At 33.2% G+C, this 18,085-nt stretch overlaps 1 protein-coding gene across 1 annotated transcript in view; it reads left to right on the top strand.

Moving 5' to 3' along the window:
- The window catches only part of LOC308512651 (disintegrin and metalloproteinase domain-containing protein 2-like), a gene marked incomplete at both ends in the record, with an annotated part of 83,012 nt that overhangs the window by 15,196 nt on the left and 49,731 nt on the right, over positions 1–18,085 (top strand). The window contains 5 exon segments of the mRNA XM_081082251.1: positions 2,831–2,887; positions 8,462–8,533; positions 8,960–9,126; positions 10,472–10,553; positions 15,765–15,901. Coding sequence (XP_080938377.1) covers positions 2,831–2,887; positions 8,462–8,533; positions 8,960–9,126; positions 10,472–10,553; positions 15,765–15,901 — 515 coding nt within the window.

Genomic DNA, 18,085 nt, shown 5'->3' with positions numbered 1-18,085 from the left:
GGCTTGCTTTTTTCAAAGATCAGTTTACCCTAAATGTTAGGGACTATTTCCACAATTGCAATTACATTCCATTGATCTTTACGCTTATTCTTATGCCAGAACCACAACTTTTTTACTATTGTAGCTTTGAATCAATTTTTGGAATCAGTAAGTGTGCATTCTTCTTTTTAGCTATTGTTCTTGCTATTCTTGTTACTATGAAATTCCAAATTTTAAAATGTATTTCAATTTCCTCAAAATGCTACCTGGAATTGTATTGATTCTGTAGATTCATCTGAGAAATATTGCCATTGAACAATATTAATTATTTCTATCTACTAACATTGAATAGCTTTTTTGTTTAGATTTTATTTAATATTTTCTGCATTGTTTTGCATCGTTCAGTCTTTAAGTAAACTTATTTTGTTAAATTTATTTTTAAAAATTTATTATTTGAATGCTATTACACATTTAATTTTTATTTCAAATTTGTATTTCTCATTGTTAGTGTTAAGAAATTATTTATTTTGTGTACTGATTTTGTATTCTACAAATCTGTTGAAATTGTTTATTAGTTTTTTAATTGGATTTTGATTTTCTATTTTAAAGTCATGTCAATTTGAATAAAGATAGTTTATGTTCTCCCTTTTTAATTAGGATAACTTTCATTTTTTTAATAGCCTAATTGTTCTGGTTAGAACCTCCAGTATAATGTTGAGTATAATGTTCAGTATAAATAGGTGAGAAGAGATATTTCTGTCTTGCCTTAATCTTAGGAAAAAAGGATTCAGCCCATTACCATCTCTCTATATAAAAGCCTAAGCCGACCCTTATGACCAAAGGACCGAACGACCAGTCGACCAGTCACTATGATGCGCACTGACCACTAAGGGACAGACGCTCAATGCAGAAGCTGCCTTCTTGTGGTCAGTGCGCTCCCACATCCAACCTCCCTTTGGCAGGCCAACCTCCCACAGTCCCTCTGCCCCTCGACCCCCGCTGGCCAGCCAACGTCCCGCAATCCCTCCCCCCCTCATTGACTGCCCAAATCTCCCCAATAGGGACTGAGTAAGGGCTGATCACTGGCCTGGCCAAGGGACCCCACCTGTGCATGAATTCATGTACCAGGCCTCTAGTCTTTACATAATACTTAGCTAAGCAATTTTTTTCCCCTTATATAACCACATTCTCTTACTCTATAAAATGGCTTTTGAGTTGTTTGGACCTGCTTACCCTTCAACAGACACATTTCCTGGCATTTTTTTATGTACCTTTGTCTTAAATGTATTGGGTTAAAATAGACTGTACCTTCACCCTTTAGGCTTATTGTTCATTAAATGAATGAATATATTATTAACTAAGTATAATCAATCCCAATCTCAAAGAGAACATGAACAAGGATTACTTCAGGCAATGTTAGACAACCAACACATGTTGGTTAAAACAAAGACATGGTTTGGATCCTTCAATCCATTAATACATTGTTTATCTCAATTAATTTGTGTTTATGTTTATCCTCCAGTAACGTGGTGTTATTTCCTTGTTTAAGGACTTTAATGAGAGGATTGAGTCCCATAAGCAAACTATCATGAAATATTTGGTGCTTAATTTTTAATGCAAATTATAAAAAACTGGTTAGACCATAAGGGGATTTCATCTGCATTTTTTAAAACAAAACCCTGAAACCTCCAAGGTTAGGCCAAGAAATAGTGGGCAAAAATGAGTGCTCAATCAGCCCTAATTTTGTCTTACCGATCTTTCTCAACTTTTCCCTTTTCTTTAAATTACTATTATCATCATTTTTCTGATCTCTACTAAATCCCATAGTTCTTATTCTCCAATGCTCAACTTAATATGCTAAAGAAAATAGTTTTACTAATATGGGATGGTTTTAAACTTTAATGTGAAATGGAAAATCTGTAGACGTTAAAATAAATATAAGAAAAGTGTCCTCAATTTCTGTAATTTTATCCTCCTTTTCTGCTTCTAGAGATCTGTCCAGTGTTTGTAGTTATGCTATTCTAGTAACAAGGTATTTTGAATTATTGACACTATAATCTTAAAGAGTTCACAAGTTTATCTTACAAGTTTTCCCTAGTGCATTCCTCCTAGGTAACATAACAATAATCTTCATGTAATAATAATCATGAAGATAATTATTTCTTTGTCCTCATATTTTGGCAAAGTCTAAGTCATATAAATATTAAGGCAGAATTCAAATCCCATCGGGCTTTACATTTTTGCCTAACTTAACCACTATGATCTACGTGTATGATATCATAACCAGAAACTCATCTTGAGGCATCTATGGTGCAGTGTGAGAGTTGCTCATTTTGAATAGCTGTTGCTCACCTTTTTCTGCAGTGATTTAAAATATCATCCCTCTAAACACAGAAATGCTCCTTACACTTTCAGCATCATATATAAAACCATACCACATAGTAATGGATCATAGCATCATGTAAGCTAATAAAAAAATCACATCTTTTATAATGGGAGTCAATGGAAGGGGTTTTTTTTGTGTGTTTTTTTCAGGAAAGCAAATAATATAGATAGCTCAAAACCAATGAGAATATAGAGAATTGATAGTAAAGGAAAGTTACTTTCTGAGTAAATTAAATGGTGGATCAACTGTGAAAGAGGTGACAAGGAAATATTCTGAAAATGATTATTTGACACCTAGCTTTGGTTATATATATATATATACATATATATATATATATATATATATATATATATATATATATTATTTAAATATATATAAATTTGGATTTTTCAACAATGAATTGATGTAGTGATAAACACTAATATATTTAAGTAATTCTTTAACTTTCATGTCGATTTTTTTCAGTCACCTACAGATTTCTCTAGTTATATAGAAATGCATGTTGTAGTTGAAAAAAATTTGGTAAGTATATTCTGATTTATGTCAATTTAATTAGCAATTATTTGTTTCTTCAAATAATCTCTCTTCTTTTTCTGTGACTCCTATAATTTATATATTATTTCTACTTAATGATATTTCAGAAGTCCCTCTTTTTTTTTTCTTTCTGGTCCTTAAACTCTAGAATTTCAATTATCCTCTCCTCAAGTTTGTTGATTCTTTGTCCTGCCTCTTCAAATCTGTTGTTGAATCTTTCTAGTGAATTTTCACCTCAATGATTGCATTTTATAACTCCAGAGTTTATTTGGTTTCTTTTTATAATTTCTATATTTTTTTTGTTTAGATGTAATTTTGTTTCTATGTAATTTTCCAGATTTCCCTTAGTCTGTGTTTTTCTTTAGCTCTTTGAGCATACTTCTGACAATTGTTGTAAAGACTTCGGTACGTCTGCATTTCCTCAAGGATTGTTTCTCCCACTTTATATTGTTCCTTTGGGTCATGATTTTTGGTCTTTCTTTCTTTCTTTCTTTCTTTCTTTCTTTCTTTCTTTCTTTCTTTCTTTCTTTCTTTCTTTACCTTTCTTTCTTTCCCTCCTGATATAAACAATGCATGTGTTTCTCTGAAATGCATATCAAAACCTAATACAATGTGGTGATTTTTGGAGGGTGGGGCCTTTGAGAGTGATTTGAGTCATGGAGGTGGTGCCCTTATCAAGGAGATTTGGCCCTTATAAAAAAGATTCCAGAAAGTTCCTTCACCTTTCTGCCAAGAAGGAAAGATGGTCATTTATGAACCAGGAAGAGGATTTTTACAAGATACCAAATCTCCTGGAGCCTCTGTCTTAGACTCACAGCTTCCAGAACAGAGAGATTCATTTGTTGTTTAAGCCCCTAGTCTATGATACTTTTAGTTTAACACCTGACTGAGGAATCTTGTGATTTGGGTTGAAAATTCAGCATTTGAAAAAAACAAACACTTCTTTCAGATTTTGCAGATTGGTTTTATGCCAGGGCAGTCCTTTAATGATTAGTTAAGCTTGCTCTCAAGTTAGGGGTCAGCTGAGGTGGAAGTTTAGGACGTTCTCAGGTCTTAACTGAGCATATGTCTTGATGAGCTTTCTTATTTCATCATATACAGAACTGCTTTTGAATATCTCACTTTTCCAAAGAGTCATAAACACCCAAGCTTCTCCTCAGGGCCTTTCATGGCCTGCTGTATATCCTCACCTACAATCTCTTGCCTCAGGCATCTCACCATCTGTCATCTTCCTGACACTTTCACAAGTAGTTCTTACTCCTTTTTGCTACAAGTGATCTTCAACTGCTTTCTGGACATTTTGACTAGTATGTTATGAGATTCTGGATTCTACTTAATTTTTTCGTTTTAATTTTATTAGCACATCAGTATTGACCTAGTCATGTGGTGGTATTTAATGGCAAAAGTTTTCAGAGCCTTCATGATACTCTTTTAGTCTTGGTTCACTTGGTGCTTTTGTAGATGCCATGGCTACCTGCCTGTGTTGCCTGCAGGAATAGTAGCCTTCCTTGTTCTCCTGCTGCCTCTGCGTAGGGGATTGTAGATGATGGGCCTGCATAGTACAAAGTGTTTTCCTAGCCTACTCAGTGCCAGTGGGATTCCTATTTACATTCTCAATGCTGTTTGTGGGAGTGGAAGTTCCTTTTTAGGGTTATTCTGCCTAGTGTTTCTATGTGGGAGTAGGAGACATTGGACATCAGGGAGTAGAGCTGTTTTATATTATCAGAGCTACACTGATACTGCCAGCAGGGACAATGGCTCTTTCTAGGTCCAGGCAACCTGTTGTTTCAAGTTGGGTCATGAGAAGACTCCATGCTATAGGGCACAGATTCTAGGCATCAGAATGTTAGTGGGGTTCTCACTTTATCCCTACCTGGGCTACTTGTTGCCAGTGGATGTGGTGTAGCTATGTTATTCCTCTGATCCTAGCATACCTGTACAGGTACCTTTGATTTCCATTCTTTAGAAACCTCCTATAATCTTTTTTTTTTGTATATTATTTCAGGGTTTACCATTTTTCATAGCTTTGCTCAGCTAGGAGAAACTGGGAGACAACAGTCTACACCATTCTGTCTAAACTAGATGTCTTCACAATAATGTCAAAATTTAAATTATTGTTTTTTGCAAGTTTTTTATCAAGAGAAGAAAGGATAGTGTTTTATACTTACCTTTGCAATTTTCATTACCAGAGCTCTTGACTGTCTTTGTGTATATAAGTGTTTTAGTCTTCTGCCATCTCTTTTCAACCTCAAGGGATTTTTAAATTATTATTTCTTATTTCTAGTAATGCAGCTCTGCTATTAATGATTTTTTTTTTAAAATTTGGGAATGCCCTTCTGTTGCCTTTACTTTTGAAGAAGAATTTTGCTGGATATAGAATTTTTGATTGAGAATGTTTTCTTTTGGTACTTAAAATTTATAACTCTACCTGTTCTCCATTGATTCTGATGAGAAGTCATCTCTTAATCTTGTTATGCATTATTTTTCTTCTTTGTGAGATACATTATTTTTTCTTCTCACTTTAAAGATTTATTTTATTAAGACCTTTGTCCAGTTAGTTAACTATGACGTGTCTGTGTGAATGTCTGATTTCATCTTATTTGGTTTATTGAGCCTATATAATGTGTAGATTAATGATTGCCATTAAATTTGTGGAGGTTTTGGCCATTATTTACTAAAGGTTTTTGTTTTGTTTTGTTTTTTAAAGCTACTGCTTGCTCGTTTTAAAAATTATTATTATTTTTAATCTTCACCGAGGATATTTTTCCATTGATTTTTAGAGAAAGAGGAAGAGAGAGGGAAAGACAGAGAGAAACATTGTTGTGAGAAAAATACATCAATTGGTTGCCTCCTGCACCCAACCCGGTCAGGGGCTTGGAGCAGCTTGCAGCCCAACTGAGGTATGTGACCTTGATCAGAATAGAATCCAGGACCCCTTCAGTCCACAGGCCAACACTCTATCCACTGAGCCAAACTAGCTAGTCCACTTTCTTTTGTTTTTTGCCTTTTTCAATCTCTGTGCCCTTCTAAGGCTCCTATTATATAAATTCTGGCTTACGTAATGAAGTCAAATTAATGTCCATGATTCTGTTCAGTTTACTTTCTTTTTCTGTTGGATAATTTCTGTTGATATACCATCATGTTCAATTATTCTTTTTTCTGCTGGTGAACACCCCTTTTATGAAGTTTTTATTTTAGCTATTGTATTTTTCAACTTGAGTGTCCATTTAGTTATTTTTATAATTTTATATTTTTTTCTGCTTGCTTCAGATTTATCTATAATAGTAAAAGCATAATATGCTAATTAGACCTGATGTCCTTCCTTCCAGACAAAACCCCAGCAGGCCAGACCGTGGCAGAGGTAGCAGAGGCCTCCCTCCCCCCACCCCCCTACTTCCGGACACAGCAGTGGCAGACGGGGGCCGGGGCCACGGCTCTTGCACAAATTTTGTGCATCGGGCCTCTAATTGATATGTAATCGACACATAACCATGTAAATTCATCCATAGTAACATCAAGGAAAGAAGGGTATATTATTAGATATGCAAGTTTAGTGTTTAATAAAGTGACACACCTTTGTAGACTTTCTATTCTGTTTATAAATTTATGAAAAGGTTATAACTTTTTACCTCTCTAAGTTAAAACTAAAAATGCTATTTTCCTCATACCTGCTAACCATTGGTTTTATATTTCTTTTTAATTTTTCTAGTCAGTGAGTATACAATTTTATCATATTGGGATTTTCAATTTCTTAAAAAAATTTACATATAAGTAACATCAAGCACTTTGAAGTTTTTACTTATAAATCTCTCAAATCATCTTCACCCAATCCTAAATGTTCTATGACTCTTAATTAACATTGAAATTTTGATAGGGATTGCCTCAAATCTGTAGATTGTTCTGTGAAGTAGAAACATTTTAACAATATTAACTCTTGAACATTAACTATATTTGTATTCATTTGTGTTTTTTTTTTTAATTCTTATAGTTTTCAGTGTACAAATCCTTCACCTCTATGCTTAAATGTATACCTATGTATTTTATTCTTTTTGATGTAATTGTAAATGGGATTATTTTCTTAATTTCCCTTTCTGATAGTTTCTATTAGTATATAAAACATAGTTTTGTATATTTGTTTTTTTATTCTGCAACGTTACTGTCCTTGTTCACTAGTTCTAACAGGTTTTTTTTTATGATGATTTTGGGGCTTTCTATAACATGATATCTGCAAATAGTGACAGTTTTACTTCTTCCTTTCCCATTTGGATGTATTTTATTTACTTTTCTTCCTACTTTCTCTGGGTAAGATTTCAATCTATATTATATAAAGGTGGTGAGACTGGGTATTCTTGTATTGTTCCTGATTATATGGGGAAAGTTTTCAACTTTTCACCATTGATTATGATCTTGGCCGTGGGCCTATTACATATGGTTTTTATTATGTTGAGGCATGTTCCTTTTATACATATTTTGTTGAGTTTTTATTTTGAAAAGATGTTGAATTTTGCAAAATGCATCAATTGAGATAATTATGTGACATTTCCCTTTATTTGGTGTTCTATCACATTAACTGATTTGTGAATGTTGAACCATTTTTGCAACCATGGAATAAATCCCACTTGTACCTGGTGTAAGATCCTTTTATTTTATTTTTATTTTATATTTTATTTTATTTTATTGATTAAGGTATTACATATGTGTCCTTATCTCCCCATTGCCACCCAACACCCCACTCATGCCCTCACCCCCCTAGTGTCTGTGTCCATTGGTTAGGCTTATATGCACGCATACACGTCCTTTGGTTGATCTCTCCCCCTTACACCCACCCTCCCCTACCTTCCCTCTGAGGTTTGGCGGTCTGAAAGATGCTTCTGTCTCAGGGTCTGTTTTTATTTATCAATTTATGTTGTTCATTATTTTTCATAAATGAGTGAGATCATGTGATATTTATCTTTCTCTGACTGGCTTATTTCGCTTAGCATAATGCTCTCCAGTTCTATCCATCCTGTTGCAAATGGCAAGAATTCCTTCTTTTTACTGTAGCATAATATTCCGTTGTGTAGATGTACCAGTTTTTTAATCCACTCAGCTTCCAAATCTTAGCTATGGTGAATTGTGCCACTATGAACATAGGGGTGCATATATCCTTCCTGATTGGTGTTTTTAGTTTCTTGGGATGTGCTGTTGATCTCAGTGCACCAATGTTTTATTAAGGATTTTTGAATCTATGTTCATCAGAGATGTTGACCTGTAATCTTCTCTTTTTGTAGTGTTCTTGTCTGGTTTTGGTGTCAGGGTAACATTAGCCTTGTAAAATGACTTTGGAAGTGTCCCTCTCTTCTATTTTGGGGAGTTTGTAAGGTGTTTTTTTTTTAATTTTTTAATATATCCTATTTCTCACACTGCATAAATATCATATTATTTCTATAATAATTTATATTTTAAAACAAATAATTACTTAAAACGTTTCAAACTCATTATATTAAAATTTAAACAACACAACAATAATTAAATATTAAGCAATATATATTTAGATTTAAAATGTACGATTATCTTTTTCAGTATACTCATATGGGTTCTGATACGGCTATTGTCACTCAAAAAATTTTTCAATTAATTGGATTGACTAATGCTGTAAGTGTTTGCTTTTTAGAACTTTTGCATTTGCTTGTGATACTTAAAAAGTTCCCATAGTTTCTGTTATGACACTGCCTGAATACATATCTTGTGTGAATAAGGAAAAGTATATAACCATTTTAAATTTGTTTTCTAACTATTTCATAGAAATAATAATTATTGTAGATACCTAATTAGGTTACTGTAAGGATTAAATTAAATTTAGCACTTGAGGTAGGGCTTGCTTAAGGACAGGCTTTTCAAACATTAATTACAACTTATTTCATTAGTAGTATGTATTTTTTATATTATAAGATTCAAAACAGATTTATAGTTCAGTTGTTTAATATTTGTCTTCAGGATAGTGTTTATTTTCACACCTAATTTCCAAATCTATTTAGACCATGATATTTGAATATATTTTCTTTATGTGTTTTATTTTAGATTTTTACTTCATTTAATATTACAATAATTCTGTCTTCACTGGAGCTTTGGATAGATGAAAATAAAATGCCAGTAACAGGAGATGTTAATGAATTATTACACAAATTTTTAAAATGGAAAAGGTCTTATCTTGTTTTGCGTCCACATGACATGGCATTTTTACTAGTGTAAGCATATCTTGGCATTACTAAATCTTATATAAAGAAAACATATTTGACCTAATTTCTGACAGTTCAAAGGTCTTTAGAGAAAGACATCTTGTGCCATTTTTCTTATAAACAACATCATCTGAATATTATTTTTCAAAACATGGGTTTTATAAAATTATTGATATCACTGTATTTATTTGTTTGTATTTAAAATTTACTCCTTCAAACTTGTTACCATATGCCTTCTTGCCTTCTTACCTTATTGTATAATGTCCCTAACTATACATAAAATACTAATAATATTTATCTGAAGAAATGTACCTGAATTCTAAGAATATAGTAACTTGGGCTTCTTTTTATGCTTTATTTCCATAAAATGAAATAATAAATAACAAGGAAATGGAAGCACAATTGTGTATTTAAACATCTCTAATATACCATATTCACACTATGCTTCCTTTAAAAAAGTATAAAACTCTCTATTTAATAAGCTTATTGTTTTTTATTAATGTCCAGAATCTATATATATATTTATATTAAATAAAATAATACATACAGGGGCCCCTTCCAAAAATGTATACAAACAGAAATAGTTGATAGCTCAATTTTTACAATGAAATGTATTTTAATAAACACTGCCTTTATAATTATTCAAAGTGTGTGTATACATTTTTGGAGACACCCTATATATTTTATTTTTTTAAAATATATTTTATTGATTTTTTACAGAGAGGAGGGGAGAGGGATAGATAGTCAGAAACATCGAAGAGAGAGAAACATCAATCAGCTGCCTCCTGCACACCCCCTACTGGGGATGTGCCCACAACCAGGTTACATGCCCTTGACCAGAATCGAACCTGGGACCCTTGAGTCCGCAGGCCGACGCTCTATCCACTGAACCAAACTGGCCAGGGCCCCTATATATTTTAAAATCATAATCTTTTATGTTACTTTCTGCCCCTCAAGTATGCCATAACTTTGCATGACTCTATAAGGTAAATCTTTTTATTTATCAACTACATTGCCTTATTTTCTTAATTTTAAAAAATTTTACTTAATTATCTTATTATGATCTTTTAGGAATATTTTAATTTTTAGTTAATACTACATAAAACTGAATCTTCATGTTAAAAAAATCCATCTGATAATAGACTTTATAATATTTGTTTTAAAATCTATTTTATTGTTTTCAAAAGAAGCATTCACAGTCACTTCCTATGCTTTGTTACTTTAATGTTACATGGAACTATCTATGAATATATTATATAAATATTTAAATATATATTTATAGTTGGCAAATACAATATTAATTGTGTTTAGTTTTACAAATTTATATGATTGTGTTGTGTGTGTTTTTTTAAAGTTACAGAGAAAAATCAGATTATGTTGGTGCAACCTTTCAAGGAAAGATGTGTGATAGACAATATGGAGGAGGCATTGCTGTGGTTGGTATAATCTTGGCTAAGATATATAAATGAAATGCTCTTTAGATTATATATAGTTCAATATTTTTTATTCATTTTTCTAGGTATTTAATATTTGCATAATGAACATAATAACCTTTTTCCCTGCTGCTGAGAGAAATGTTTGAACTATAGCAAGTACTCACTGAACTTCATACACATACAATTTTTGGCATTTCATCTCATGAGTTCAAAATATCCTTTTTAGAAAATTAATATAGTGGTCTATTTTAGGCTTAGAAAATTTTCATAAATTTGCATGTGATCAATATTTAATGAGTAATTGCTTTTGATTTCAAGATTAGATTTTGATCATTTTTCTTAATTATGTAGTAAACATAATTATAAACTGGGTTAAAATAAAACTTTGAGAATTATAAATTTCCTTAAAATGCTCTATGGGGCCCAGGTGAAGGATAACAGAATCAAATGCCCTAATTGGTATTATTTATTTTAGTAGAAAATCTTGGTATATTTAAAATTAGTATATTTTTGCTCCTCTTTCATAATGCCATGATTATTTTGACATGTGGAATTTACTTTCTTATTTTGTGTGTGTTTGTACAATGTCTACTAGAATTTGAGGGATGCAATGCATAGCACTCTTATTTCAGTGAACAAGGGAAGCTAAGTAAAGATATAAAAAGATGAATCAATCAAATGGAGACACAAATGTCAACCTTGAAATTTACCTATGATAGTTTGGAAAATGTGACTTATGTTTATTGGCAAGCCATTACCTAGTCTCAAAAACTGGAATTTGGCTGATTTATGCAGTCAAAACACTGAAATATAAGACTCACATGTGAAATAGGGCCTTCATTGATAACAAAGTCAGAACAGAACTCATTCTCTCTAAAGCAGTGGTTCTCAACCTTGGCTGTACATTAGAATCACCTGGGAATCTTTTTAAAATCCTGATTTCTGGGCCTCATCCTCTGGAAATTCTGTTATGGGGTGGGGCCACAACATTAGTAACAAAGAAACAGAATTTCGGGAGGATGAGGCCCAGAAATCAGGATTTTAAAAAGATTCCCAGGTGATTCTAATGTGCAGCCAAGGTTGAGAACCACTGTTAAAGGAAGGTTTAGCCCCCATATATTTAGAGTAAAATAATGCCATCATTTATTGGAAAGTGTGTGTTTCATGAGCAGAGGGCAGTGGTCTCTACTGTGAGAGGAGCATTCAGAGAAGAGCTTTCTAGTATTCTTTTTTTATTTCTAGTTCCTTTCTGGACTCTTTTATCATTGTTGGTGGGTTGTTTTTCTGTCCTTCAGCCAACAACACATTGTCTTATTAGCTTCATAGTAAGCCATCAAACACGGTAGTGTAAACCCTGCTACTACTACTTTGGACTGATTTAGGTATTCTGAATTCTCTGCATTTCCATTTTAAAATCAGTTTGTCAATTCCAGCGAAAACTGCTTGGATTTTGATTAATTTTGAACTGAATCTTTAGGCCAATTTGAGGGACATTGACACTTTAACAAAACTGAGTTCTCCTATCCATGAAATGGATAAATATGTGTGGTATATTCACATAATGTAAGCAATAAAAATAAACTACTATTAAACATGCAACATTGATGGATTTCAAAACCTGTTGAATAAAGTAAACCAGAAGCAAAAGAATATTTACTTTATTATCCCATTTTAATGTGTAAAGATAAACCATTTTATTAAAAGTGAGAATAGAAGTTACAAATTGTGGTGAGGTAATGCCTGGAAACTTGCTGGAAAGAACTTCCTAGGTGATAAAAATATCCCATATTTTGTACAGTGGAGTAGTTATGCAGATATTTGTCACACACACACTTCACAAATATGTGTGTATGTATGTACATACATATAATATTATAAATAAACTACATATAAGAATGTATATATTTGAGTAAATATTCTATACACACATATATGTATATGCATATGTTTTACATCCATACATAATGTTACAGAAATTTTAACCCTAAAGAGTAAGAAAAAGAAACAAATATATAACCAAACAAAATTTGATGTATCAATAGTAAAAAGCAGCAAAATGTTCTTCAGGTAAAACAGATATTACTTTTAGGTGATTTACTGTTTAGAAAGAAATCAAATTTTACTAGCATATATAATAAACATGAACTCATATATACCAAACTAAGATGCGCAAAGTAAACACTGAAAGAGCTACTAACAGAAATAATCATACTTGGATAATTTATCTGACCAAAAATTTAGAAAGTTTGAACAGTATTATTCAACTTTATTTAAAAGGCATATTTAGAATCCTGATTTCTAATATCAGAGACTAGAAGTTTTTACAAAGCAAACAGACCAGCATATTTATAGAAAGTAACCATATGGTGTACAACATAGGAATACTAGTGGTTGGCACGTAAGAAGCCCTTAATAAATCCCAGCTACTGCTACTATTATTTAACAGCTATTATAGTAAGCAGATTCAACAAAAGAAACTTGTCTGCTTACTTATCGCTTTTATACAAAATATTTTAAAATGCCAATGCTAAATATAATTTTAGTTTTCCATTATTTTATGTTAGAAACAAAAGTAGCCATATCAATATCCCAGAGGAAATTCTTATACTCCAGTTTATACCTTTTCAAGTTTTTGCTGCTAGTCTGTTTTGGACTAAATTGTGTACTCCTACAATTCATTTATTGAAACCCCAATCCCCAATATGACTATATATTGGAGACTGGGCCTGACAGAGGTAATTAAGATTAAATGAGTTTATGAGTGAATGCCTCTAATCCAATGGGACTGGTGTCCTTATAAAAGAGGAAAAGACAGCAGAGATATCTATCTCTATACATATACTAAAGAAGGCCATGTGCGGGCACTGTGAAAAGACAGGCTTCTACAACCTAGGGAGAGAGGCCTTACCAGAAAGCAACCCTTTTGGCAACTTGACCTGGGCTTCTAATCTCCAGAAATGTGAGAAAATAAATTTCTGTTATCTAAACCAACCCAGTCCATGGTATTTTGTAATGAAAGCCTTATCTGAGTAATAGAAACCCTATGCCAAATTGCCACAAAGGAATGTCATCTCCAACACAAACCATATATTTGACTCTATCTATAATAATAAAAGCATAATATGCTAATTAGACCGGACAGCCAAATGATCTTCTGGACGTCATTCCGGATTTTCTTCCAGACAACCTTCCTGGTGAACCTGCTGTGTTGAGGGCTGAGGCAGAAGTGGTTAGGAACCATCAGGCAGACAGTTGAGCAGTTAGGGGTGATCAGGCAGGCACGCAGAGTAGTTAGGGGCAAACAGGCAGGCAGGCAAGCAGTTAGGGGTGACCAGGCAGACAGGCAGAGTGGTTAGGGGCAATCAGGCAGGCAGGAAGGAGGGGCAGTTAGGAGCCAGTAGTCCCTGATTGCAAGAGGGATATCCAACTGCTGCTTTAGGCCCAATCCTTGAGGGATCCCTGTGAGATCAGGCCTAAACCAGCAGTCAGACATTCCCCAGAAGTCCCAGATTGTGAGAGGGTGCAAGCCTGGCTGAGGGACCCACTACCCCCGTGCAAGAATTTCATGCACTGGGCCTTTAATTTCACAATAAGATGAAAGACCAGAGTAAATGAGCTAGTAAGAAGAGAGAATAAAGGAGAAATGGCACATGGGCGTGTAGGAGATGACTTTTATACAAATGACTAAATTGAAATTTTTGGATGTTTTTGTTTTCATCTTACTGAGCTATAAAAGATAGCAAGGAACAAGAGTCATAGAGAAAGAGAAACAATTATAAAGCTACATTGATTGAATGGCGGCCACACCTTTTCTATAATATCCTGAACACAAAACAAAAAAATCTTAAATAACTATAATAATAATATATACCCTATTATTCATTATGCTACTATTTATAATATCTTGTTATTTACATTATTGAACTTTAGCAGAATCCTTCATTTTCTTTTCCATAGAATCAAGTACACCCCCTCTTCTTCCCTTCACCTCCATTCTTCCCCAGCTTCTACCCTCTCTCTTTCTTGTCTTCTTCCTCCTCCTCTTTTATCTTCTTATTCTTTTTCTATCTAAAAGTGAATGGTATATTCAACTGTGGTAATTTGATAAAGGGGCCATTTATCAATGTGCATGCAAGGTGTAGGGGCTTTGCAGTGTCTCAGGGATAGTAATAAAGTTATTTAATTTGTTACCCAAGCGAGAAGGAAAGGACAGAGACATTCTACTGGGGTCACAGAAAGTAGAGACCTACACTCAAGAATTCAGACAGCCATAAGCACCTGGACAATGATGCTAGTAAAATTTTCTTACCCTGTCCTCCCCATCAGACCAAAGTAAAGCAGGGGGGAAAGAACCTTTTGATATTATCCTTTGGTGCCATCTTGACTAGAGAGCAAGGTGGAAAATGATGGAAAGTTGATTTAGAGAAGCAAACAGAATATACCAAAATGTATTCCTGGAAACCTCTCTTGAAGTATATTCACAAAAGTGTTATTAGATATATTTGAAGACCTAGTGTGATGTGTGGATTTTTCTTAAACTTCTTATGGTCTAGTATGGTCAAAATGTTCTATGTAAGCATCTTACATTTACAAAAAGAAAATGACAAAGGCATTTTGGGTTTTGAAAATAGTCTTAGTATGGGAATAGCTTATGATGGCTGACAAATGCCAGGGCTCAGGAGCTATCTGCATAATGAACCCAGAAGGAAAGTCAGCATTCTCATTATCAGTCATTATTACCATAATATAAATTAATTCAATGGGTTAATTTATTATTTTTTTTATGAAACATAATATAAAAACATTGATATAAAATATTATCTCTAAAAAATCAAATTATAAATGGGCACAATTTGTTAATAATTTGACACTGTGTATATGTGTATATCTTTAAATCTTTTTAGTTAGTATAAATATGATTATAATTATTATTATATATAATTATTGGAGCAATTTTTATCTTCTTTTGGTGCCACCAAATGAACTATATATTTAATTTTTGGTAAAATTTCAGATTTTGCTACTATATTCTTTTTATATTGATAATGGTACCTGTAACAAGTTGAGTCAACATGGATGGCACTTCTGTGGTTACATATTAGAAGCCTCTATTCCATTTTGTCATGACACTATTTTTAATAATTACATTATTCTCCCAGTAAATGAATTATCTCATAAAATATTAGTGTGCACTTGTGTGCTTTTTTTCAGCACCCCAAAACCCTAAGTCTGGAATCACTTGCAGTCATTATAGCTCAATTACTGAGCCTTAGTATGGGAATAGCTTATGATGACATTGACAAATGCCAGTGTTCTGGAGCTGTCTGCATAATGAACCCAGAAGCAATGTAAGATGCTTTACTTTTATATGCCTTACACCTATAGTTTATATGAAAATAAGTTTGGTGTATTTAAAGTCTAAACTGTTGAAATAAATTAAAATAGTTGAATATAACCTGTGACCCATGATATCCAAATCAAAATGCATAATCTAAGTCCCAAATATCTATCTCAAAATTTCCCAATCTAATGTCACACTTGCTTTGCCATATATGATCTAACCCCTACATTTATCACTATGTTTACTTGCATTATTTTATCATTTAAGCCTGAGCAGATAAGCCAAATACCGGCTTGTGATCACTGTACAAGAATGATTGATTAATATGGTCTTGTCTGCATAAATCTCCTTCATTCTGCCCTGGCTCAGACTGATGTCTTGGCATCTATTGCTTTCATAGATGCTGTTATTCAGTTTTTTCTTTGTTATCAAAGGAGGCCTTTTGCAGTACCATTTTTATGCCTTAAAACATAGAGAAGTTGCTATTACCATCATTATTCTTAAAGTATACTCTGAGATTTTATAAACTTAGGACCAAACAGTCAGGGATTAGGGACTCCATTATTCAGTCAGTGACAAGAGCCAGCCTCTTATTTTTCTGATGGGCAATTTTGGAGGCATTTTCTGCTTTTCAGATGTCTTTCAGTAACAAACTTGGTAACATCTCACTTTCTCCATTCCCTCACTCCTGCTTCCACAATCATTTCCTAGAGGTACTTGCATTGAACTTTTTATCTCAGGCTCTGATTTGGGAGGAACCCATATAAAAATAGTTATCCCAGAAGTGGCTATAGTAAACTACTATGAAATGATTGTTGAACTGGATTAGTAAGTGATCTTACGGCAACACGGATACTTTTGGCGGGGGATGATGTACAGACAGGGCATTGTCTTGTTCTTTGGTATGTATGTCCATTAAGGTACAATAAAAACTAAAGGTATTCCTGGTACATTAGGTTTTATGTGGAATCTCTGACAAGTATCAAATATTTGTAGTGCAGACCCCCAGAGTACTGTTTCCGCTCCTGGTAGGCCACTGAACCCTTGTAGAGATTAGCATGCATGTAGGAAACACTAAGTTAACTATGTTACTGAAGTTGAATATTTTCATCATAATTTGGGTATATTCAGATCCACAGAATTATAATATCAAGTGGGAATATTAATCTACCTGATGACCAAAAGAGTCTATTTTGGAACAAGCTAAAAAAATCCAGATAGTGCAAGTCAATAACACAAACAGGGATTCTAGGTAAATCCCCATGGCATGTCCATCTATTGCATCAATATTTCTGTCAATTCACACCAACACTCAAATGGGGGGTGCCCTAAAACTGGCTGCTAGAGCAAGAAAAAAAAAAAGCTGTCTTGTTTTAAGAACATGTCCTCTCAGTATGTTAGTTGGAATAAAAACATGCTTAAATGTGTGACATTTCACATTGATTTCTGCATAGTGGCTTTCATTTCCAAGATGATGCCATACTCATAATGGACGCTTTAACTACAACATAAGTTAACCAAGTTTATAGTCACCAATAGAATAAAGGGTCACTTAGAAACATGGTTGTCATCATTACTTCCTAGAATTTAGACTTATAGCTTCCTTTTAAACCAGTTACTTAACCTTTAAGCAGCCCATTCCTAACTTTGCGAGAAGCTAAAAGATGTAGTCATGCATGCAAAGGAATTATGTACTGAACTGAATATCAGAGGTTCTGTTATCAAGAAAATATGAGAGAATGGGGAATAAGAATATCCAGAAAATCTGTTCAAAGATTCAAGCTGAAAAGAAATTCTCCAATTTGATATAATTATTATTGATATTTTCTTTCTAATGAAAAATTAAATCGCCAAAAAATATATACCCTATGGACCAGTTCACACATAGCAAACACACCTTGCCTTGCCCGGTTCTCAGTAATATTAAATTTCTATTGCTTTCTCTCCTTTTGGTTTCTGGTACTTAGATAAAATTCATCTGAATTGTTGGCAATGTAATAATAACTTCATTCATAATGGTTAATATAACTGAAGGGTATGTTCAACCAGGATGAGACAATAACAAAAAATATCAAAACTGGTAGTTTGTTCAAAACTCCCTAATTTGTCATCCTTATGGAAATAACATGTTCCTGAAATAATCTGAATGACTAGGGTTTGAGTCTATAGCTTCAAAAACCAATAACTATAT

The sequence above is a fragment of the Myotis nattereri genome (assembly GCF_964212035.1).
Source record: "Myotis nattereri genome assembly, chromosome: 2".
In the NCBI taxonomy this organism is placed as follows: domain Eukaryota; kingdom Metazoa; phylum Chordata; class Mammalia; order Chiroptera; family Vespertilionidae; genus Myotis; species Myotis nattereri.
The sequence above is the reverse complement of the archived record's forward strand: the minus strand, read 5'-3'. Positions and strand labels throughout refer to the sequence as shown.